This window comes from Odontesthes bonariensis, chromosome 5, assembly GCF_027942865.1.
Source record: "Odontesthes bonariensis isolate fOdoBon6 chromosome 5, fOdoBon6.hap1, whole genome shotgun sequence".
Classification (NCBI taxonomy): domain Eukaryota; kingdom Metazoa; phylum Chordata; class Actinopteri; order Atheriniformes; family Atherinopsidae; genus Odontesthes; species Odontesthes bonariensis.
In genome coordinates, this window is record NC_134510.1 from 34,156,680 (window position 1) to 34,182,995 (window position 26,316).

General features: G+C 40.2%; 1 protein-coding gene across 2 annotated transcripts in view; it reads left to right on the plus strand.

The window, feature by feature from the left end:
- Positions 1 to 1,379: 1,379 nt before the first annotated feature.
- dgkb (diacylglycerol kinase, beta) overlaps positions 1,380 to 26,316 on the plus strand; it is an 86,114-nt gene continuing 61,177 nt past the window's right edge. Inside the window, exons 1-9 of one of the 2 annotated variants that reach the window (XM_075466204.1) lie at positions 1,380 to 1,677; positions 3,777 to 3,924; positions 13,642 to 13,718; positions 15,001 to 15,021; positions 17,411 to 17,558; positions 19,178 to 19,315; positions 22,676 to 22,725; positions 24,287 to 24,361; positions 24,461 to 24,580. In XM_075466204.1, coding sequence (XP_075322319.1) covers positions 3,849 to 3,924; positions 13,642 to 13,718; positions 15,001 to 15,021; positions 17,411 to 17,558; positions 19,178 to 19,315; positions 22,676 to 22,725; positions 24,287 to 24,361; positions 24,461 to 24,580 — 705 coding nt within the window. In that variant the 5' untranslated portion in view covers positions 1,380 to 1,677; positions 3,777 to 3,848. The remainder of the gene's footprint in view (positions 1,678 to 3,776; positions 3,925 to 13,641; positions 13,719 to 15,000; positions 15,022 to 17,410; positions 17,559 to 19,177; positions 19,316 to 22,675; positions 22,726 to 24,286; positions 24,362 to 24,460; positions 24,581 to 26,316) is intronic. The other variant, XM_075466205.1, reaches the window with a different exon arrangement.

Sequence of the window (26,316 nt, forward strand, 5' to 3'; positions counted from 1 at the left end):
ATCCAGAGCTTTGCCTTTCAGCTCAGCTCTCCCTTCACCATGACAGACCGGAACACCTCAGTCAAACTCTGCTCTGTTCATCCTCCACTCTTGAACATGACCAATAATAAAACTCCTCTATTTGGGGAGTTCATTGCCAACTTACTCTCAATCCAGAGTGGGCTCTCCATCCATTTCTGATTGAAGACTACAGCTTCAGACTTGGATGAGCTATTACTCCTCCTGACCGCTTCACACTTCGCTGCTTCTCCAGTCTCAGGGAAATCTCTGCTCAATGACGACCACATGATCTGCAGAAAGCAAAGACACAAACCTATGCTGACTGTACCTGTGACTCTCCCCCCTGAACGCACCTAAAAAAGTTTCTGATAAATGACAGGCCTGGTATAATCCAACAGCCACCGGAAACAAGTGAGACTTCCTGCCGGCAATGTCAACCACAGTTTCACTCTGGTTGTAAATGGACCAACTAGCCTTTAACAAAGGGCCTGGTACCCCATACACCTGAAGCACTTCCCTCAGGACACGATCTGAAATCCTCTTCAAGTCCACAAAACAAATATATACTGGCTGTCAAAATAGTAGCTCATATAACCTACCATGCAACCCGATTGCCTGTAGTTTTGTCAGAATCATGGGCTGTGTTAGGATGATCCAATTGGTCACTCACTCATTCATTCACAATACAGAGTTCACTATTGAGAGAATTCACTAGTGGATAGGGCTGTTGCATAACAGACACCATTTAAATGCAGTGATGCTTAATGATTATGTGCCACATGTTTGGGTATCTGTTGGGTAAACAAATGATGGAAGGATATTTACACGCAAAATCTGAGGTGAGTGACAGCAGAATCTTTCTACTAGTGGTTGTAATTGACATTTCTCTCGACAACCCTGTAATAAAGCTGTAATAACAAAAAAGCTAAGCAAGTAAGCAAGTAAAACACCTTTTAGGAAGCAAAACTTTTTAGAGAATGGAAATGTGATTTTTTTTTTTATAGCTTGCATGAAAATATTACAATAGCACTATATAGGGAATGGAAAATTTCTGCTGATATTTGGACAACAAAACCTCTCAGTCGTATACCCACACCCTGCCCTGTCCACTGTGAATGGGGCTGGCTGAAGTGTGTCATGGACCGAAGAGAAGATGGGTTAAAAGGAGGAGAAAAGTGATGAGAGAAATAGAATTAAGCAGGAGAACGTAGGACCTCAGGGTTTTCAGGGAAGGGAGGGGAAGATGAGCACCAGAGCGGCTGAGGGGAGGGATGGAGGGATGTGACGTGAGCGAGCGGGAGTATGGAAACTGGTCACTGCAGGCAGAACAGCGTTGGCTTATTCTGCTCTCTCTCATCCCTCCCTTTCTCTCTCTTTTCCTCTGTCTCACCACTCTACATCCCCGTTGATGCTGCTCTGACCAGACACCACCGGAGAAAAACAAATACTCCAGCACTCACATACTCATACAGTGACATGCAGCGCAGAGGGCTGCTGCTGCTGCTCGCACAGACACACGGATACACACTAATTACAAACACACCCCCTTCCTTGCAGTTGAGAGAAGATACGGAGGAGGATACAAGAAAAATGTAAGTGAGGAGCTTCATCTGAAAACATCTGCCTGGAGGACTCCTCCCTCATCTCTCTTTGTGGTTACCTCCAGCTCTGCAGCAGGTTGGCAGCATGTTGATATCTCATGTCATTTATGCACGATGTTGTGTGAAGCAGGGACAATCACCGATTGTATGTATATGTCATGGAATCAGTTATGATCTCCTGTGATAAGGGTGTAATGGACGGATGATGACATTTGCATGTGCTGGATTGTGGTTGTTGAGGTTACCAGCTGAATGTTTTGTAAGGTTGCACTGCAGCAACTGGAAACAGGGAGAATGATTACGATGCAGTGCACAGCAGAAAAATATTGCACAGATCGCTCTTATTTTAAAGATGCACCCTTTTGGATTTGAAATCTGGGGATGGGAAATTAATAACAAGAAATTCCGTCGGCTCTTTTTTTTTGCCGTCTGTGTGAAAACATAAAAAGACGCGACGGAGCATTTTTCATTTCAGCTCCAGAGGTAGATCAAAGTTTATGCGCGGGAGGCTGATTCCCACACATTCAATGTTAATGCAGCAACTCTGGCACATTGTCTTGTTTGTTGCTTTCCCTTATTTGCGTAGTCAGTACAATACTGATAATAACAATCATAATAGTGATATAATAGTAATTCTAATCATGATAATAAAAGATGCTTTCTTAATTATTTCTTTACGCAATCACCTCATCACGGTCAAATTTGACATATGGGAATTTTCTGGATGCACACATGGATGTTCACTTGACTGAAAACATACCAATCTGCATTACTTACACACAAGGACACAAATAGACACACATCTATCCTCCACATGAATGAACATCCACTTGTTGATCCAGGCTTTCAGTTGCCAGTAATTGGGTCAAATGCTTCACTGGTGAAAGGGCATACAAAAAAACACATATGCACACAACCACGTAGATGTCTGAGTGAGAACTACTCAGACATGCAGTTAAATGCACTTTAAACAAACGGCAGAACTGGGACTGGTGAATTATGTAGTGCACCTCCAACAAGGACACTCGGTGTATTTGTGCTGAACTGATGAATTGTCTTTAACTCATATATGACAAGTATATGAGGCCAGTTACCCATGCAACTAAATGCTGTCCTGTAAAACCTTCAATCTGTCTTCATTCAGTATTTATGATTGCTGTTCCGTGAACTGCCTTTGTCAAAGTGCATAATCCTGCATTAAATCAGCTTTTTTTTTTGTTAATGGCTCAAAAGCTGGTTTGAGAATTTTGTGGACAAAAATTTTGTTCAAACAACACTACTTCATCTGTCTCCAATGAAACGCTGTATTGGACTTAGTTAAAAAACATACACATCACATGCACACAAAAGCCCATTTAGACTGACCTCGATCATGTTGTCATCATGGAAACCAGTCAGGCTGTTGCAGAATAATTTTCAAAAGCAGCAGCAGCACAGCATTTAATTTCCAACATACAAGGAGCCTTCCACTTGTTGCAGGCAATCCGTATTGCATGCAGGTTGAGCCGATGTTGACACTTCTTGTTTGTTTGGTAATGATCAAAAGAACAAGATGGACAGTTGTTACCTTAGATGAGGGTAGGAACACACATCTACTAGTCTGATTCTGACAACTACTTTGAGACAAAAATCAATGAAAAAAGACACATAGCCAATGAAAGGAATACCGGGACCCTATCTTGAAGCCAGACCTGGAGGAGGGGCTTGCTGGTGAGTGCCTGGTGGCAGAGATTTTACCCATGAAGCCCAGCAGGGCTCAGTCCAATAAATCAATGTATGACTGCACCCCAGTGGGCCCATCACCTGCAGGAGGAGTCATGGGAGTCATTTTAAAGTACGGAATTGGTTGAAGGCTGCACAGTGTTGTGGTGGTTAGCACCTTCACCTCACACAAAGAGAGTTACAGGTTCGATTCCCTGCTGAGGCCTTTCTGTGTGGAGTTTGCATGTTCTCCCCGTTTATGCATGGGTTCACTCCGGGTACTCCAGCGTCCTCCCATCGTCCAAAAACATGCATGTTGGGTTAATTGGTGACTAACTAATTGGTACTTTTAACAACTTAGAAAAAACAAGCCTTCCTAAAAATATTCTTAGGACCTGCTTTGCCATCATCTCTGCCCTTTCTTTAAAAAGGGGTCTGCTCTAGTTAATGAGCTGGTGATCTGATGTTTTTCAGTGTGAGACGCCCTGCTGTGCATGTTGCTGTCCAGGGAATGCTCGGTGGATACAAAAACGTAATCTGAACACAATGAGTAGCCAGGACAAAGACAAATGGGTCACCCTGACCCCAGCTGAATTTGCCCTGCTACAGGAATACACCCAATGTGAGTAAAGAGATGTTCTCTGATTGTGTGTTACTGTGTTAAAGAGATTTTCTGTTTTTTTTTCCTTTTAGCAAGAACCATAAAAGGTGATTTTACTCTCCCAGGCAACCAAGGCACCAAGAGAACAGGCTCTACTAAAGGCTAACTCTGTTTTAATTTGCACATCTTCAGACCTCATCTAAGCTGGATTAAAGCAGAAATGTTTGCAAATTCAAAAAGTACCTGGTAACTTGAAGAACAATGACTTTTAATTCATAGACGATGAAATTCTCACTCTGTTCAGTGAGTAATACATGAGACAATCCCCTCCTTACTGAAGAAAACAGTTGCTCAAACGCAGCCAGGAGGGGTTCCTCACTTGTGTAGCTTCTTCATCTAAAGTTGTGGTGGTTGCCAGGCAGTAAGGAAATCATTGCCTCCTCTGCAGGAAGACAGTTCGGAGGCAGAGTTGAAGTACAGCAGAGAGGGAGGGGGAGGGACATGCAAGTTGTTTTCATCCAAACTTTCAGACAAAATCCAACTTCTTCTCATGTCAAGTTGTCCTTTAATCTGTTGTTGAAACCACAGAGAATTACCATACGACTTAGCTTTTTTCTATTTCCACCAGCAGCTGGGGGCTATTTTCAATAGAAAGTTTTAATAGTAATAACAGAGCATTTAGCAGGTAAAGGTTTGTTTATGGCAGATACTTTTATCCAAAGTGACTTACTCATATCCCAGGCAGCATAAGGGGGTCTTGCCTAAGGACCCCTACTCATGGTAGTACTTTTTATGCAGGGGGTCAGGTTTCGAACCCCAGTCACCCGATTTTCTAAATTGTCTTCCCATTTGTCTAGGTACCTAACTTACCGCAGTTACTCTAGCACTGGTTATGCTCTTAGCTGTTTGGTTTTGGAAGGAAATGCACTTATGTTTTCTTGTGACCTGAAGTTCTTTTGCCTACCGATGTGGAACACACTTATTGTAAGTCGCTTTGGATAAAAGTGTCTGCAAAATGACCGTAATGTAATGTAATGAAAGGATGCAATCTTACCACTACACTATCCAGTTTTTCCCTTTGAGAGTTGGTAAAGACTACATAAAAGCTGTCAAAACTGTTAATTTATTTAGAGCTATAACCTCATATGAATTTCAATGTGGCTCCATATAAGCTAAATACAAAATAGTAACAGTAAATTTTCACAATAATGGTCTCTTTACAGATCATTGTGTGGCCCCTAAAGAGCCAAAAGTTACGGAAGTTTACTGCAAGTTTATTTCTTTTTTGCAAGCACCAAATTTACACTCATGATTAGTTTAAGGGAACTTGTTACGTTTCCCATAATTGTCATATTTGGAGCACAACTGCACACTTTCATGTTAAATCATCTTTAAAGCAATTTAATAAGGATAAATAGCAGCACATAACATATTTATAGTTTAAGATGTCACTGTCTTGTAACTATACTGGCATGACAGTTGCTTATTACAACATATTCTCTCTTTATCCCTCATGAAAAAAGCATTTCCTCTACAATTTTTCATGGAAGAATCACTTTGCTCTATGGTTTCTGTCATCCAAGGTCACAAACAATATTTCTAACATATTTTGGAACTATGGATGACACAGTGTTGGCAGCTTTAATGATATTTTCTAACTTTTTTTGTGTCTCATAATATCTGAAATGATAATGTTGAATTTCTAACACTCTCTTTTTAAAGTTCTGCTCATTTCCGAAAGCTGCATGTTACACTGTGAAAACCCTCTTTGCCTTTGTTATTATAGCTGCCGTTGGCAGGTCTTCAAAATTAGTGTCAAAATTCCGAGTCTAAAGTCGGAAAATTCGAACTGATACAACTTTCAGGTCCCTCCCCCTCTGTGAACGAGGTTGTGCACGTGAGTTCACACCAGTGTGCGCGCACACAAGCTGGGGGCAGACTCACCCTCAGCATGGAAGACGTGGTTGGTGACTGTTCTGCTCAGATCATAGATCAATAATAAACCTAACGTGATTGGTTAAAAACAGCCGGGAGCACTCGATTTTTGCAAGCACGATTACAGGCTTTAGAGGGAGCTACAGATTTCGGGATTTTTCCTAAACAGCCTATTTAATATTCTACTTCCAGAATCCCATGACAGTTCAAGCTAATATGACTAAAAAAAAGTTGCAGACGGCAGCTTTAAACTAGTCTGCAAAAGTGATCTTAAAGTTGTGGATGGTTCTCATGCAGAAAGAAATGTGCAAGCAAAGCAGTGCAGGTGTAAGTGATCATGACTGTTGAATGCTTAGAGGAGCTGACATAACATCGATGAATACCTTTTCCTGGGTCCACAGGCCTGAACAGTTGAACGTGCACGGCGTGGCCTAACATGGCAGTTGCTTTTATATTATATAAACTTTATTACAGGCTCAAAGCCCCCAATGGAAACATTACAGTACAAACATCATTAATACAATACATTACACATTCATATATACATATACTAAAAAAGGGGAGCTAATGAAGGCACTCATACCAGTGTTCCCAGATCATAGACATGTACCTTACAGAGCTACGACTCGGATCAACTAATTGTGAAATAAGCTCATTTGTTGCACGGTCAAGCCTGCTCATAAACTTAAAAGTAAGATTTCTCAGCAGTGCCATGAAAGTAGTAAGACCTAGATTGCAGAATAAACCACTTGCTCTAGTACTCCTTGGTTTCTTTAGGAGAATCCTGAGACAATCATTATAAGCTACCTTCAGTTTCAGCAGACTCTCCTTCTTGTATCTAACCCAGAGTGGAGCTGTATAAAGAGGGGAGCAGTAAGTTCGGAACAGGTTAACTTTAACATCTGTAGTGCAGTGATGGAATTTTCTAACCAGCATGTTAGCTTGGACATATAGCACTCTCCTCTGTCTGCTCATGTCAGCGTCATCTTCCAGCGTATCAGTTAGGATGTGCCCCAGGTATTTTGTGACATTAGCTACTCCCAGCTCTTCTCCAGATAAATAGAAAGGAGGGAACTTAATTTTCAGATCATCCTTGGTTCTACAGATCATTACCACACTCTTTTTAGCATTATATTTAATATCAAACTCTAACCCATAGTCAGAACAGACATTGAGGAGCTGTTGGAACCCACTACTACTAGGAGATAGAATGGTAAGGTCATCGGCATATAAGAAATGATTAATCATCATATCACCAACCATACAACCTGTTTGACATGTCCCCAAATGTCTTGACAGGTCATCCATATAAACGTTGAATAAGGCAGGACATAAAATCCCCCCCTGCCTTACCCCGTTGCTGACATTAAAAGGTGTAGAAAGGATGTTACCCCATTTCACCCGCACACTTTGGTTGGAGTACCAATAGGCTAAGATTCGTACCAGACTACTGGGGACTCCCCTTTGCTGAAGTTTATTGAACAGTTTAAAATGATTGACACGATCAAAAGCTCTAGAGGCATCAATAAATCCTAAAATTATAGTAGAGCCCTGACTCCTATATGCGTCTACAATCTCTTTCAGTGCATAGATACACTGGTCAGTGCTATGCATAGTTTTAAAACCAAACTGATTGTCAGTGGTAGTTATGCAGTCACTTATACTCACTTATATTCATTTCATCTGCGTTTTTAGCATGGCACGAGTTGAAAACTAGGGAAAACTATCTTTTTCTGCTTGAAGTAACAACAACTGCATTAGATTTTGATTTGGTTATGATCTCTGAATAAATTAAGAACTACAGACTTTAATGGTGTGACTTAGTATTGGTTTATAAAATGTTTAACATGGTTTATAACCAAGATCAACCTGGTCTCATGGCAGAACATTGATTAGCTACATTTGTCCACAACACAGAATATTGTAGTTTGATAATGAGATGCCCAAAAATTTTTCACACCATTTTTTGTTTTCTTGGGTGATGATGCAGATTATGTGATGATTCACCGCTGATTTGGTTGCTTATAAGGACGAGGAGGAGATGGGGTGAAGAATTGCGTTACTAAGCTCCGACTCTCATCCAAGAAACCACAGGATTTGGACCATCTTATATTTTTTTCAACAGTTTTTTTACTGTTCTACTCTGCTCTCACATATTATTCGGGTTAGATGTTACAAAACACATGATGAAAGTTAGATATAAAAAATGTTTGGTTCGGGCTTTCACACTTTACTAAACATTACATGGACCCTGTGCAACACAAAATAAAGTCCCACACATACGTTGCCCTCACGATTTTTCAACACTGACTTGTGAGCCCACTACATTTAAGGTGTGTGGGCAAACATATCCATTCACATTTTCTAGTTAGACTGGGCTGCAAAGTTTGTAAGTAGGGAGAAATTAGTGGTGTAGCAAAGTATGGATTATTCAGATCACACTGTTCAATATCTTATAAGGAATAAGTAGGCCTAGCTTTTCCTCTTCAGAGAATATATTTAAAGTCTGCACGCCTCCTTTGCTCATTAAAAGAAATGATGATTTGAAGTTATTTTACTGGCCACATAACTCTTTAACACACAGTAAAGCTACTAGGCTGAACTCATCTTTGGTCGATCACTCCAAAAAAGAAACGAAATGAGGTTGAAGTTCAAGCTTTCTGTTTGAAAAGCAAAACATTTTAAAGTTTCTCTCCTCCCAACACCTTGTGCGTGCGTCTCCTGTGTTCCCAGCCTAATCAACATTTACATTTATTTTAGGTAGAGAAAGTGTTTCACTCCACCACTTTGAGTTATTGGAAAGTTGGCAGGATTTCTGCGTCAGTGCATTTGGTAATCCTCCACTTAGATAGAAACAGAACATTCCCAGAAGTCCCTGCACACAAACACAAGTCCTTTCAGATAGCATCAAACCACCAAGGTAACACGAACGGAAGAGTCTTCACTGCTAACCAGACTGTGTTCTGGATGCCTTAAGTTTATGTTACGCTCCCAGATGTTGATGCATTTCATCATTTGAAATGGTACCAGGAATGGAAAATATGATGCTACCTGGAAGGTTTACAAGAAGCATCTGCGCACCACCCACACACACAGATTAGGGCGGACTTTAAAGTAAAGAAAAGATGTCAGTCACTGTAAATCATTTGCAGAAAGACGAATGAACCATCTATGGACAAAAATAGAGTTGTTAAAGGTCTAACTTTTTAAGTGCTTTTGTGTCAGCTGTCCTTGTGTAACAACAGGGTAGATGTATTATAGTGGATTAATATATTTTAGAGCCATTTTCAGTGCCTTACAAGACAACGTTAATCATTACCTCTTTTATTTGCTATTCAGAGCACATAAAAGAATATGAATCTTAATAGTTAATGCTTTACACCTCGGATCTCTCGTAGCAGTGTTTCACTTGGTCATGACATTTTCCTCTTTAATTGCTCAGTGTCTGTGCCAGCATTGTTCTCTACTCCCAGGAACCCCATGCTTTCTCCGGCCGACGGTACACTTGGCAACCCATCAGCTTCTGTTTATAGTTTCTATGTTTTGCAAAAATTTTATCGACCCTTTAAGCTTGTTAAGCTTCTATTGAACAAAAACCCATTTCAGAGACAGAAGGCTTGACAAATGCTCTGAATTCTAATTGTGCTGGCATAAAAGGCAGACCACATAATGAAGCATCAAATCAACATGAGAAAACTAAACGCCGCTGACGAGTGTGCAAGTGTACACGCAGGTGCACGGCAGAGAGATTTTGCATAATCATGTTTCCACAAGCTCTGGGCGACTCTTGTGCACTCTGCAGCTACAGGTTATAAAAGCCCCTGTTCTCTGAGCTGTAACAATGGGCATCTAATCGCCTCACCTTCCTTCCTCATATATCCCTGAATCTCCCCCTCTACTGTAGCTCCCCCTTTTTTTCTCATTAAAGAGAGCTGTGCGCACTTTCATAACATTTTAATGGCTGTTGGCCAAGATCAAATCTGATCAAATTGCTAATGCGGGTAATGGCAGTAAGCGAGTGAACAGAAGCAGAATTGTTTTAGCTTTAAAGGTAAAGAGAACCCTCGTACTGTCCTTCTAAAAAGTGTTAAACAAGTTTTTTTTTCTTTAATCACTGCCACACAATAGCTAAATCATTGCCCTGATTGAGAAAATACATTATTGTTCAGTAGCGCCTGCAGCATGACAGGCAATCAGTGAATTCATGATCACGCTGCTCTGTAATGGTTATGTGTAGATGGTGTGCTAATAAAAGGTGGTCAGTAATAATGATACACACGCTGTCGGCTGTGAGGTATTTATTCCAAGTCACTTTTGGTGAATGGATTTTGAGAAAATCAAAGACCCAAACCCATTAGTGCTGGAGATAACAGCATGCTTTTAATAGGGAGAGAGCTCAATCTATTTAAATAGGTTTAGAGTGAAATTTCCTCTAAAGCAAACAGAAAATTGTTGTAATAAATACAGACCCAAACAGGGTCTGATGATAAAAATTCAATAATGATTTGATAATATATACATGCATATGACAGATCACAGCCTTATAATCCAGTCAGGTCTTATGGAAAAAATGTGAACTGGTCGATGTTTTTCGTGCCACCCAGCATGATGTTCAGACTAATGTTTTTCAGGAGGACATCTGATTCATGGGCTTTTCTTTTTCTAACCATTGCTTGTTGGTTTGCAATTTTCTCAAGAGGCTCTTAATGGGTTCCTAGTTTCCGAAAATTATCATTATCATCATCATCTATGTTGTCTTGTGCCTATCAAAACCTCTACAGTCACTCCATTCATGCCCTCTTCTCCCTCCACAGTGTGTCGGCCACCGTCATCTCTGCTAAAGGGTTCAGTTGCAAACTTATCAAGGATTTTTTTTTTTTTACTTATTCTGCCTGAAGGCCTGCCTTTATTTAACCCATCATTTAGCTTGCATTTTAGTTTTTTTGCAGATGTATTGCTTCATGAGGATACTAAGCCACAGGGGTAGGCGTATAAAGATGTGATATATAATGTCTTCTCTCCGCTGCAAAGAAGACATTATTATGAAGGCAATTTTCCATCACATGGAACACAGAAAGACACACAATGTAACAATTTTTGTAGTGAATATAGCAGATAGCTTCATGTTGGGCTGAAGAACTGTGGCAGTGATAATTCCTTAGGTGTGTGTTAGTATTACCTATAGCGGCTGGTTCACAGGAGACTTGAGGCAGAGAGTCAGTGCAGACCAAACAGGTTTTTATTCACCAGCAGACATCCAAATGACAGGAACCCGTACATTTCCAGGGCATAGGGCATATAGCTCAGGATCAAAACAGCCAAACCAGCTTCTGATCTAAACTGACTGCCTTTTAAAGCCTCCCACCAATTCATCCCCAGGCTCTACCATCTAAAGAGAGAACAGTCCATTTGTTACAAAACCCCCCAACAAGAAAATACATCAAATCATAAGAAACAAATATCTTGGAAACAAATATTTGGCAATCAAAAAGACTTTAACACAACTGCATAAAATGCCCTGCACTCTAAAATCTTACTGACTTCATCCCAAACATGTTATCCCCCCTCCTTAATGAAGACATGGTTTCACCCGGAACTTTAAAAGGTTTTCCGGTGCAGAGGGACTCTTTTACCCCGAGCACTCTGGAACAGGAAACAGAGGAGGTAAGAAACTTAAACTGGAAGTTCAATCATCCCTCATTCCCAGAGAATTGTTAAAATTAATCGTTGAATTAAGCAAACATTCTGTGCTTCCAATAGTACAAGCCTTCAGTTCCAGCTGAAAAGGGAGCCATGAAAACATGTTAATTTCCAATAAATGTATCAATTTATTTCTTACCTCACTGTACACATTTAAGTGCAATTCAACACATGGCAGATATTATGCTGCACGTAATGGAGACCTTCATTACAGCGTGCCAAGCACTATAGAACAGCCTGAAGCCAAAGTTTGTTGCCCTTCTATCCCAAACATTTGTGGAGAATTTAGAAAAAACAGTTTCTTGCTGGAAACTTAACAAATCTGTCCTTCAGAACCAGACATGGAGAAGTTGCATTCAGCTTCTATGCTCCACATGTCTGGAACAAACTCCCAGAAAGCCTAAGATCAGCTGAAACACTCAGTGTATTTAAAGGGTTAGTTCGCCATTTTGCACATTAAGCCCTGTTTTTAGGTAGTCTGGGGTGAATTATAGATGTTCTGATCCCAATTTGGACATTTGGTGCTGAACGGAGCATTTAGGTATCCACTGCTGCAGCCCCCCCACCTTTGCATTGAGTCAATGACCACTCAAGCAAACAATCATAAAACGGCATTAAACTTTCGTTTGCAGAGACATGAAACTCACCGTGTGGTCTGTGGTGGACAGCGATACGTTGGCTCGAAAATCACCGCGAAATACGCTTCCAGAGAAGTTATATTACCATTATTGTCCGTCTTCATTGATTTGTATTGTACACAAACAACGCACTATCGCCACCTAGTGGCTGGATGTCTTGCTGCTGCTATTCAACGGTGTCCGGAAAAATAGGTCCACCAAATGCTAAAACAACTGTTAGAAGGCACATTTCGCTGCGATTTTCGGGTCAATTTATCGAAATTGACCCGAAATTGACCCGAAAATCGCAGCGAAATGTGCCTTCTAACAGTTGTTTTAGCATTTGGTGGACCTATTTTTCCGGACACCGTTGAATAGCAGCAGCAAGACATCCAGCCACTAGGTGGCGATAGTGCGTTGTTTGTGTACAATACAAATCAATGAAGACGGACAATAATGGTAATATAACTTCTCTGGAAGCGTATTTCGCGGTGATTTTCGAGCCAACGTATCGCTGTTCACCACAGACCACACGGTGAGTTTCATGTCTCTGCAAACGAAAGTTTAATGCCGTTTTATGATTGTTTGCTTGAGTGGTCATTGACTCAATGCAAAGGTGGGGGGGGCTGCAGCAGTGGATACCTAAATGCTCCGTTCAGCACCAAATGTCCAAATGGTGATCAGAACATCTATAATTCACCCCAGACTACCTAAAAACAGGGCTTAATGTGCAAAATGGCGAACTAACCCTTTATGTCCAGGTTGAAGACACACCTATTTTCAGCTGCGTTTGAATAAAGCTCAAAACTTAATCACATTTTAACTACTGATTTACTCTGATTTTATCTATTGTTCTTATTTCTTTCTTTTTGTTTAAAATTTAAATCATGTTTTTTATTTCTACTGTTTTAATGTATCTGTAAAGCACTTTGAATCGCCTTGTAGTTGAATTGTGCTACACAAATAAACTTGCCTTGCCTTGTTATTCAAGATAACTTTGTAGCTACAGTTAGCAAGTTGAACAATTTCAATAATGTGACATGCCTGTTAATGTCTATGCATTGTATTCACTTATGGTACAGGTTGTTATAATAAACAATCTATGATTAAGTTTGCATGATAATAAAAATGTATAGCCTGACCTCCAAACAAATTCTTTCTACATGTCATTAATTTATTGTTGCAAACCTGTCAAAATGCTGCTCCAAACCAAATCTGTGTTCCAGTCGGGTTGAAGAACCTTCCATCAAATGCATGTTCAGCTCTCAGAAGTGCTTCCACTGTGTTGGTATTAGTCCAGAAAACTCATTAGTCTCACAGCAAATGTGACTTTCTCACTTAGTCAACTCTTGTTTTCCTTAAGGTGTCCAAAGAAACTAATTTACAGAATAAATATTTAAAGTGGCATTATTTAAAATGTCCATGAATTATGAATGAACATTTATTATCGTACAAAAAAGCAAAACGTGTAAATGTTTTTCCTCAGATTCAACTAAGAAGCTGAAGGATGTGCTGCAGGAGTTCTATGGAAATGGTGTGTTGGCCAAATACAATCCAGAGGAGGTATGTTTCGTTTAAACCGCATTATAAGATGGATAGTTAAAGCGATACTCCGGAGTAGATTCAACCTGGGGTCATTTGAACCGTGATATCCAGCCAAGTAGCCCACCCGCAGTTTTTTCGATATTGGCTGAACATCAGCTGAGTTACTGAGTTATCTCGAATAGCTTCATACAAGGGTTAATGGATCCTGGTCCGTATCTCCAAAATTACCACACTAAAATCACATGCCATGACACCAAACTTCTACAGGAGTACAAATATGGTCTGTACTCACCAAACGATGCATTTGGAAGTTTGAAAATAGTCCAGGAGTTTATTATTATCAACACAAGCCTGATAGCTTCTCTGCTGCTAAAGCTGCGTCGACGTCACTTCAGAGAGCTGGGAGCTTCAAAGTAAGATGAGGGTTGATCTACTACTGTAGGCAACAAAGCAAGGCTGCTCAATTTCTCCATTAATAAAATAATTTCACAACTCTACAACATAAAAATTCACAAAAAAACATGTAAAATATAGCATATAGCCTACTTTGTTGTCTACAGTAGTAGATCAACCCTCATCTTACTTTGAAGCTCCCAGCTCTCTGAAGTGACGTCGACGCAGCTTTAGCAGCAGAGAAGCTATCAGGCTTGTGTTGATAATAATAAACTCCTGGACTATTTTCAAACTTCCAAATGCATCGTTTTGTGAGTACAGACCATATTTGTACTACTGTAGAAGTTTGGTGTCATGGCATGTGATTATAGTGTGGTCATTTTGGAGATACGGACCAGGATCCATTAACCCTTGTACGAAGCTATTCGGGATAACTCAGTAACTCAGCTGATGTTCAGCCAATATAGAAAAAACTGCGGGTGGGCTACTTGGCTGGATATCACGGTTCAAATGACCCCAGGTTGAATCTACTCCGGAGTATCACTTTAATGGTTTAGTCTCCTGTCTCTGTGCTGAAAAAAATCCCAAAAGTTAAAAGTGATTTTAAAGACACAGAAACTTAAGATGATATTGACTTGAGATTTTTATTAGGGTGCAACACTGTGCTTTGTCCAAAGTTCTTGAAAATATTTCAACATTGCCAAAAGCAATAAGAATAAAAGGAATAGATAAACATACGTCCTTAATTTTCTGACAATTAAAGAAAACTGAGCATGTGTTACCGTATGCATTTGTATGAAGGCTTGACAGTTACAAATGCAATCTGTTGAAATGTTATAGCTGAAATATACTTCTATAAACATCTTGTGTTACTTTTTTTTTTTTACTTTCATGCTCCGAATTTTAGAAGCAGGAAATCCTCAACAAGGTAACTGCTGTCTTTTTCTCTCTGATAATTTGTTCCTGGTAGGCTGAGTGAGTGGTGATTGGTGTTGCTTTCGTCAACGAAAATTATGACGAAATATCGTCACCAACGAACCCTTATCACGTGATGAAAACAAGACGAAATGTAAATGGTGGTCATTGTGACGATAACTATAATTAAATATATAATGCAATGTTGTTGAAAAACAAAAACGAGACTAAGTGTGGTTCACGAAATAAAAACTGCTAAAATGTCTCCTCATTTTCGTTGACTAAAACGAGGCGAAATAACGAAAATGTTTAGTGTCTGAACATTATCGTTATTTCGTTCGTTATTTTGAACCACACTTAGTCCCGTTTTTATTAGTCAACAATGTTGCATTATATATTTAATTATAGTTATCGTCACAAGACTACCATTTACATCTAGTCTTGTTTTTGTCATATGATAAAGGTTCGTCGGCGACGATATTTCGTCAGAATTTTCGTTGACAAAAGCAACACTAGTGGTGATATACCTGCATATCCTAGCTAAATAACTCAACCATCTCAGGTAAAAGTGAAGTAGTAAAAGATAATTTTTAGTGAGACATGGAACAATGGACACAGAAGCTGTTTTAGGTCTTTTGTGGGTTATCCTGTCATCACTCTGTCTTCCTCACAATTATTACGTTTACAACATTTACATTTGGAAACTGCTTCCATGAATCCACAACATTCGGTCAAAGGAGCTCTCCATGAAAGAAAAACATGTCTTCTTAGGCTGTATGAAGTATGAACAAAACAAATCCATCACATACCTGGTAGTAGTGGTCAGTTCAACAGTTTAGTACATTTTTAGTGAAAGAACACACCGATAAGTTTGGAAACATTAGCGGATGTCCACAAAAGAGAAGTGTGGTTCCTGATCACAGAATCATTTCCATGATAAAGAAAAACCTTTTTACAACCTCCAACTAAGTAAAAAAAAACACTATTCAAGAGGCAGATCATAAAGTCTACAAAAAAGGCAAGACTTAATTACTAGTGCAAAAAAGAAGGCTCATCACAAGGTGCAAACCATTCATAAAGCTCAAGAATTAAAAGACCAAATTAGACTTAATCAAAATCATCTAAAAAAAAAAAAAAGCAGGAGCAGTTCTGCAACAGCATTCTTCTTACACGCTACGATCCACCTGTATCAGCTTCTCTGGAGAAGTATTCAGAAGGCTGTAACTATAACATTATCTGTGACACACCGGAGGCAGTCACATGGCACAGAGATGGATGGTTTTCAATGGCATCGAATCAGTTTTTGAGGTTACAGTCTACTCTGATTCAGCCAAAAGCCGGAGAGTTGATGAGGAGGCGCCTCACAGGACAGTTGTGACATGCGGCGTATTGCAAAGGCAACCCATCAGAGAAGGTAAAGTAGTGGAGTATTGTGCAATGATTGAGTAAGTCACCTGATCTCAATCTGCATCACGCTGCATTTCCCCTGCTGAAGACGAAACTAAAAGCAGAAAGACCCCAAACCAAACAAGGCCTTAGTCAGTAAATAACTTAGATGTTTAAGAAAACAGCTAAATATGCTGACCAAATATTCACGGACCTAAATGCACACAGACCCAATTTTGAAAAGGCCTCAGCACATGCAGCAATATGGGTCTTAAAGAGAGATACACCACTCTGAAACTACTCCCAAATAGGTCTTCACCACCAACAAGCCAAGCAGCATTGTAGGCATCCCTCTGAACCCTGCAACATGAATTCTGCCATAAATGACCACAGCAGCATACCATACTCTGGCAATCTGTATGTGCTTGAAACCTGTGTAACCGGTGGTGTTTATCTGCACCCTGCGTTGTGATTATCTTTTTGACTGATTACCACACGGACACAGGACCCGACGTTTTCATCGGAGGCGATCTCCGTTTATTTTATACCTGGAAACATGTACGGCACACACAGATATACAATGAGTGGTGTGCTCCGATACAGCGTCTGTACAATTAAATTATAAAAGAAATGACAAACAATAAGTTTTTAAGCTAGCAATAAATAGCTTGTATATGCAGCTAGCACACAGAGCCACAAAGCTCACCTTTCCCATCAAGTGCAGTTGGCAAAAGGGGAGAGGTTAGGGCGAGGGGTGGCTTATAAAGGGAGGTGCTGCACTCAAAGAGCCCCACAGGTACAAGGACAAAGGAGAACAGTCCCACATGACAAATATGGGGCACACACATAAATTATAACGTTTTAAACATATTTTGGGTAATTATATAAAAAAGAAATATACATCAACATGTTGGCATTGTTATACACACTGCATAACTATCTCTGTTACACCTGCGTGCAACAGCTTCATCTCTCCGTGACGAACATGTTTTCCTTTATACTGTTTTTCTTTTCAGGAGATCGACTTTGAAGGCTTCAAGGTCTTCATGCAAACATTCCTGGAGAGTGAACTCCCTGAGGAATTCTGTCAACACCTCTTTATGTCGTTTAGCAACAAGGGTCCCAAACCCAGTCCCTCATCTTCTGACAAACCTCGGGTCTCTGGTAAGTGTAGAAAGGAAATTCTTTTCCCTAACAAGCCCTCAGTTACCGATACGCATAGAAAACCACTGCAGCTTTTGTTGCTATAGTGCAGCCAATTTGTCATTTGAGCATTCGTTCAGTGAATTGCTGCTCTGACTTTTCAAATGAGTCTCTTTTCTCTGCTAGTTCCAGAACATTTCAGTGGTTTACTTTTTCCATAACTGTTTCTGTTTCGTGCCATTAGACAATCTATCCGATTTCTCTGCAAAGCCAGGTGGCTCGCAATGTAAATTACAGAGTCATGTCTGCCAATTGTCTTGGCAGTAGTTCTGTTTGTTTACAGCTTTTATACCAATATCTTATTCCCATGTGGTAATGACTGATATCGAAATGAAATTCTAACGCATTAGACCAGTGGCGGGTCAGCCAACAGTCTCGTGCGCTGACACTTGGCTTCACACTTCTTCAACCGCCTACCAGCTCCTACAAACAGTAACATCATCAGTTGTGGCAGCAAGTGCTGCAAAATGACATGTTTATGTTAAAGTGAGAGAGCCTTTTAGTGCAAAGAAGAGAAAAGTGAGGTTGTTACAAAGCCACAATAACCACAAAGGGGGGAGACTGGGGTTGATGGGGGGAATGGGATGGTCAACAAAAGGTAAAGCCGCATCTTAACAAGCTGTTACTTTATTCCATCTGAACTTGAGATATCATAAAAAATATATACATGATGAAATCTTTATTTATTCTACAAGCATTGCTGGAATTCTCAATTTTTTAAACTTTTTTTTTTTTTTTACTCTCTAAGCTCCTTGGAAACGGGTGAAATTGTGTCAAACTCTTATGGACACAATTTGAATGGCATCGTTTTTATGCTTAACCTCAGCTATATGATGCTAAAACCTCAGCCAAACCAATTGTGAGTGACTGCAAAGTCGAAAGGTGGAAAATATTTAAATACTTTGGAAAAAATTCAAATGGAGCTTGATCTTTGGTGTGCTGCATGCCATGCCAGTCATCCCCTCTTAGCTCCTTACAAGTGTTATTGTGGATATTACAAGTGGTAAAAATAATTTTCATGACAGTTCTGTCAATTTTGAGCCCGTCTCTGCTGTTGACCAATGAAGCTTCGATCTGGTTTAAAGGGATTCACACAGGCCCAGATTCCCTTCAAACGCAGACCCAGCCAGTGCTACTTGTCCAAACTACGTCCACATGCCTCAGCTCCTGATCAGCAATGCATCCATAGTGTAATATCTTGGTTTTTAAAGTTTGTTTGTTGCCTCCTGTCAGTGTTAATAAAACATTCCTAATTTCATATTTTGGCCTGATTTTGTGTACACTCTCATAAACACTAACCTAAGTGCTTCCATTTAGGTTCATTACTGGAATAAACAAAGATATTAAGTATAAATCAGAAAAAGACATTAGCCCATTTGTTTTCTATATATTTGCTTAGGATGGTGTTAATGTCTTAATGTGGTGATGTTTGCCACTGAAGTACTGTTGTTTTCCTTTGGACCGGGCACCACCCACAACTGATCGATATGACTGTGAGGCATCCTAACCAGCAGGTTGCTGTGCAAGCATTGGAGTCATTGTGGAGGCTGCTTTGACCTTTCATTTGTGTCTCCCTACAGGACTAAAGCTGATCAAAGGCAACTCAACCCCTCTGAAAACGCATGCCCTATCCAGGCTCTTGGATACGGTGCAGCTCAAGGACATTGTGTTTTACCTCTCGCTGCTGGAAGGCGGGCGTCCAGAGGACAAGCTTGAGTGTGAGTATCCCAACTTTGTTGGGGGTCATATCAATATTGTGCTAGAAATATATGCGTTCTGGCACTAGATTTCTGAACCACAGAGAGTTAATACTAGGATCCTTGTACACACAAGATAAAATACAAAAGCCGGGATGCAGAAGAAGTGTCACTTGCAGAAATAAAGCTCAGTGTGTGGAAATGTGGTTCAGACTGAGGTTGAGACTGAATCTTAATGTAAAAGAAAAAAGGTAGAAACACATCCACAAACTGTAGCAAAGAGAGATGTCTTTCTGTGCCTGCACCTTGTAGTGACTTACTTTCTGAGCAGCCAGGTTATGAGTTAAAATGGCATCTTATACTTATTATATGTAAATCTCTGCTTATTATTTGAGACTGTGAGTATTACAAACAATCAAATCCAGTTACATAAAACAAATAAAATTAATTCATGTTTCATAAGATGATGCTTTATATGTTTCCTCTGTATTATGGTATGCAAAGTTCCAAAGTGACTTATTTCTGTTTTTAACACAAGACCGTGCTCCCACGTGCCATTAATGCCTCATTTGCAGTTGAGGCTTTATTCCTTTTGCTAACATTACCATAAAATATCTTAGTATAATAGCCGCCAAGTGCCCATTTTGGCATGTCCCAAACTAAGAATGAGCATCTGCCTTGCACACCACTATTTCTAACTAATCAGCTAAGCAATCAAGGCAGGCTATTAAAGAGATTGGGGGCAAAAACAGAGGGTTTAACACAGAAGATAACAAGTGAGGCAGCGTTGGACAGTATGAGAAAGATCAGCTTGTGTTTTTAGCATTAAATCATGTTGAGCCCTTCTTATTAATCTATAAAGGGGCAGAATGTGGACTCTCGGAACTTCATTTAGAAAATAATGAGGCTCCTTGCCTTTGCCCACTAAGGTCTTTATTCAGCCATTTAGATAATAATTTTTTTTTTTTTAACATTTGTTTTACTTTAGGCTCAGAGAAACACAGATTTGGGATTAATAGCTGCCTTTTAATGGTGCAATTCAAATTAACTTGCTCCCCACGTACTTTTGCATCTGATTTCCTTGCTTTCTTTTGTTTTTACATATAATTTGAATGGATACTATTAGAGTATTCTGGGGTCTATTTGATGATTCATAAGCATATTCAATCCAACTTAGTTGTTGCTGTATTATGTCTTTTTCCTCTTCAGTATTATCTGAAATGAATTTGTCAAACTTACAGCTATTTAGTCCATGCATTACGGTTTCAGGTTTTATGGATCACACATATATCATGTTTTTTATGTTTATCAAATTATTCGGAGTTACTCAACTGTCTGTCACCTTTGTGTCCTCGGACTGTCTCATCCTTAAAGAAGTTTTATGGAACCAGCTGACATCACCGCTGAGTGTCTGAGGCCTCAGTTTTGCAGCTTATGGACACGTCTCCCAGTTACATCTCCTGCATCATTTATTCACAAAGTTGCATTGCTTAATTGGACAGGAGCCTTTATTCACTGTTGATGTAATTCTCATCCGTGTGTTGAATTATTGATTGGTTTGGCACGTGTTAAGCTCAGGGAAGTCTAAATAATTCAACTCATTCTTCCTGCATGTGTGTGTGGAAATAACGATGAGTGATGTGTTGATGAGCACTCTCTGCATCGCTGTCCTCTTCCTCCTCTTCCTCCTTCTCTGAGGTCCTCAAACATATTATCTTTGTAGTGGATGGGTCCCTCTGCTGGTTTGTTTAATGACTGCTCAGCTTGCAGTTCTAGATTTTTGCTCAGTTTTAGTTTACTTATTACTTACTAGGATGCTTCAGTTCATATATATTTCATAGGATTTGAACATTCACTGTTCCACAGTATGTCTTAACTTATTTGTCTTAAAAAGCAGCAAAAGAAACAGCCACTGAGATTAAATATTTTATGTCGCTTGAGAGCAGATTTGTTTCAGATATATTGCACTTAAAGACTTTCACTCACTTTGGGAGGAAAATGTCACTGTTAAATATGCAGTGCATATGTTTCCAGCAGAATTCTGCAAAGTATAATGTTACCCATAAACAATGTAAAATGGTGATTCAGATATTGATCTATCTTTATTCTTATCAAGTTTTCTAGAGAAATTATAACATTGTTGTCCCAAATTGGATTTCAGGAACCATAATGCAGCTTTGACTGATAGATTCTGTTTTATGCTTATTTAAGGCTTAATGCAACCCCAATAAATATCTCTATATATTTCTAAAACTTAACTCTGAATATGTGAACTAGGAGTTTATGATGTATCAATATGATGCCAGTGTTGAGTATTGGACAGAATGAATGGAGACTCAGTTTGTTCCAAGGTTTTACTGAAATAATCCGAACAACGTGGTAGGAAATCATCAGGAAAGTGCTGGTTGTGGGTGGAGCTACCTTTACCTTTTAGTTTGTTTGAAATCAGAACAATTATAGATTTAAATAATCCTGGGTGGTTTTCATTGTGGCCTCACAACACGATGTTTCCTGGTTTGAAGCTGCTGAGCGGGGCCGGTCCGTGTGGGGTGCGTCCTCCCTGTGCCCGGTTTTCTCTGGTTGTGCCTTCTTCCCACAATCCAAAGACGTGTTAGTTTATTTAATGATTCTAAATGTGTTGTAAGAGTGGTTGTCGGTCTCCTTGTTTTAGCCTTGTTTGCTTCTCACCCTGTGTCTACTGGTCTGGGGTCCCACTCACAGTGACTTTCTACAAGGTATTACAAATGGTTATTTTCTTTCCCTCCCTCCAACCAGTTTGCCCTGCATCAGTTTATCATCATCACCATTTGGACTTTATTACCTTTTTTGGGCCTCTTTTGGTCACCACAGTCACCTCCTAACATCAACAACCACTAGAAACTGGCAATACTTCCCCTTCCCTTTGCTTCCAAAGGTCACACCTCCTCAGGAACTGGCAATTAGCTCCTCATTAGTGGCCTGACGAACCGCCATCATACGTCAGCACCTTATGAGGTCAGCATCCACCCTCTGTTGTGCCCCGGCCACACTCACAGCTGTGGGCTTGGACACTGGCTTGTACCGGCTCCTCTATAAACTGCCATTTGTATGGAAACGGGCTGCTGCCAGGTCATGTTGTCACGACTCATGTGATATACAGTAGGACATGTCCGTTTCCACGGTGACACTTTTGAGTGGTAATTGGGGGACACTTAAAGCTGTAGCATTACAGCGTCTCAGATGTGGGCTTTGTTGTTTATTTGCATGCAGTGGAGTACACGGTGACATTAACACTGAAGTGTGCTCACCTGCCAAAGCTGCTTTGGGGCTATTAATATTCACTTTGAAGGTTGAGAGGGAGGGTCACTACGATACGTTGACATTTTGTTTTTGTCTCCACAGTCATGTTTCGCCTCTATGACACAGATGGAAACGGGTCTTTGGACAGCTCGGTAAATTTTTCTCCTCTTGATGTTTATAGGAAAAAAAGTGCACAAGAAAATGTGTTTTTTTGATAAGTTTAACTTTGTGTGTTCACAAGTGTGAAATCGGCTCAGTTGTCATTCATGATTAATTAATCAGTTATTTGTTGGCATCATTAAACATCAGAAGACAGTAAGATGAGACAAGAAAAAACAACTAATTCACACTTGATTAATAATTTAGCTAATATGTTAATATACAATCATTCAAGCTATTTATATTAGAGAAATGATTTGTTTCCATCTTTATGCATTTCTGTTTACTGTGAATCTTTTTCCTCCATCTGTAAATCTAATGAAAAAATGGTAAATCAAAAATCAAGTTTTTAACCTTGTTACTAGTTCCAGAAGATTTTTTTTAATGTTACAAGTTATATCGTGAATAAAATCAGCCTTCAATGGTGGCTGAGGATCTCTGCTTTGAATCTGTAGAGCAAAAAGGAACCAATGAAATGAGACGCTAGTGTGAGCTTGAAAAAGAGTTGGCACAGGCTAGCTAGAAAAGACATAAAAACAAGCGAGCAGCTGAAGAAGCCGAGCATCCGCAGCTGAATGAGTCAGGAGAGTTGCTCGCCATGAGATCTGCTCGCCAAGTGAACCTCGAGAGCAAGAGACTGGAAAGTCATGGCCTACGTTAGAACCAGGAGAGCCCGCTGCCAGGCCGAGCTTGTCAGAAGCAGGCCGAGCTTGTCAGAAGCAGGCCGACTGCTCGCTAGTACAAAGTGATATAAAGTGAATATTTCACCATTCTGATACTTCCACCTGCATGCAACCTCACTCAAATGTATATGTATACCTTCCTTTTCTTGAGGATTGTTCTCCGTTTCAAACATTAACAGCTGAATTCCACCAAATTTGCAAGTGCATTGCTAAAAAAAACTGGAGTTATGAGGGTTTTAAGGGAATTGATGACAGCTTAACATGAACTTTTAATGAAGTAGTGTATGTAGATGTTTTATTTGACATAATGCAAAACATGGATCAAGTAAGTCAAAAGATGGAATAAATGTAGATGAAAGGGACAAATATGGGCAGTGGACAAATGAAAGTGTAGGAAAGAATGGGGAGTTGGAGTCAAAGATTTAATAGGCTGAAGGAAAAGGTAAAGTGCATGGAGGGGTTTTTGTAATGCCCATTATTGGCAAGGACATGGAGATAAAGATGGGTAAAAAGATGAGAACATGCAGTTTCAGGGAGACTTATTAATCTAGTGTGACCCATTTTCAATTAAATTTTGAGAAAATGGGGGAAAAAAAGCAATCTTGTGAATTTTGTCTCAAGTGTAAAGTGCATCATGGTGATTCAGTCTGCCACCAGATGATAATGTCACCCTCTCTGTAACGAGCAAGCCCAAAAAACAACTATTGTAATTAAACCATCAGCCTCTGAGCTCTTCCCACGCTGCCTTTGTCTCCTTCTGTGCACGTTCCCAACCTGCTATTACGGGCTGCTTATCAGTCTATTCACTCTATACAGAAAGGTAAATACAGTATTTTTGTGCGGGTAATGACTGTCTGCGCTCTCGCTGCAGGAGCTGGAGCATATTATCTCCCAGATGATGCATGTCGCAGAGTACCTGGAATGGGACGTGACTGAACTCAAGCCAGTAAGAGGAACATCTTATTCAGTAACAGCAATTCAAAATGTCATGGATTTATACTCTGTATAGTATGTAATGTGACCTGTGTTCTTGTTATTGATGTAGATCCTCCAGGAAATGATGCAAGAGATCGACTATGATCACGATGGCACCGTGTCACTGGGGGAGTGGATCCAGGGAGGCCTGACAACCATCCCTCTGCTGGTCCTATTGGGCCTGGAGACGGTGAGTCAACAGAGTCAACATTGTTGCTGCTGAAATGTCTTTATTTTTGACGATAAGAAACTCTAAGACTGCAGCTGAAGGTAAAATGTGGCCATTTTTACACATTTTTACACTTATAACAAAAGTCCAGATCAGTGCTGCTGACTTTTAAAACAGGGGAAGCCCATATTACGCGTATGACAGACTATCAAAACGCTTGGCTAAAAGCATGTCAACTACATTTGGTGTTGCTAACTGCTTAGCTGCGAGCATAGCCGCCATTGTGACAAAACTACTAGCTAACACGACAAACAAATGCACAAAAGGAATATGATTGACAAAACTTCTAAACAACAAGGATGTGTTTCTTATTTACAGTGTAATATTTACAAAAGTGTATGTGTGTGTGAGGATGGAAATGGAAACGATGGGAAATTATTGAAACTCCGACAGCACTTTCACAGACAACCAGTCTCTTTCGTATCCGCTTTGGGACTGAAGTTCCAGCGTGCTTCTCCCCGCTTAAAAATAGTTAGTGTTTGTCCATCTCATGATGGACAAACACTAACTCCAATCATCACGACACAGCCCCTCATATTGACACGCCCACGTCTAATCTACCCACAGAGATGCCGAGCAGCCTCGGAAGTGATGAGTTTTTGTTGATTTAGCCAATGATGTCCTACAATTGTAGAAAAAAACTTGACTCTCCCGCCCCCTCCTGAAGCCGGGCAGCCCTCGGCTCGAAAGCCTGACTGTTAGTGGCGGCTTCATAACATGATTTCCTCAGTGAACGGCGGCGATTTCAGAACAAATCACTTCATTAAGCTACAGGACAACATGTTGTAGTTATGAAAGTAAATGCAGTATTGGGCATATCTTGTGTTTTGTGAATAACTGTTTTATCGTCAATTTAACATTGAAGATGTAGCAATTTCGCCAGAGAATGGGAGAGGCTGTCCGGCTTCCCCTGTTGTCTCTGAATAGCCGGCTGGTCCAGATTGAGCCTTTGGGAGAGGACTGATGTCCCATTCTAATCTGATATGTGAATCTAACGTATTTTGTGTATTATGTCTCAAATGATTTCAGTCGGTTAAAGGAATGGTTTGGCGTAAAATGATAATTTGAGCATCACATGGTCATGCCACATAATTTATATGGGTGATGAGCCTTTCTCCGAAAGACCGCGGCATTCCGAAGTTGGCTATTTTGAAGTGTTTTGTTAGAAACGCAGCCAATGCAACTCTATTTGGAAAATATAAGAAATCGGTTGTTTTTCCGCGATAAACAAGCTCAAACGCGCTACATACTTCAGCTGTGTCATAACAAAGGCCTCGTCAAGCAAACCGAGGCACAGAGAAGTTCATCGGACCACACAGCCTTTCACTGGCTTGTGTTTTTTGAGGCATCACCGGTAGTTCCAACTCCTGCTTCAAGTTATCAAAGGGAGGCTGAGACGCAAATATGGCAGAAGACGACCATCATTTTTTCGAAAACGAGCCATTTGCGTTTGAAGGCCAACCATACTTGTTTGAGCCCGAATATACAGACGAGGAGTTGCGGGAACGGGAGGAACAACAGAGATGTGCGGAGCAAGCGTCAGTGGGCGCTTCTGCTCGGTCGCGTACTGGAGGTACATGGTGGTACGACGACCGGTGAAAACACAAGCCAGTGAAAGGCTGTGTGGTCCGATGAACTTCTCTGTGCCTCGGTTTGCTTGACGAGGCCTTTGTTATGACACAGCTGAAGTATGTAGC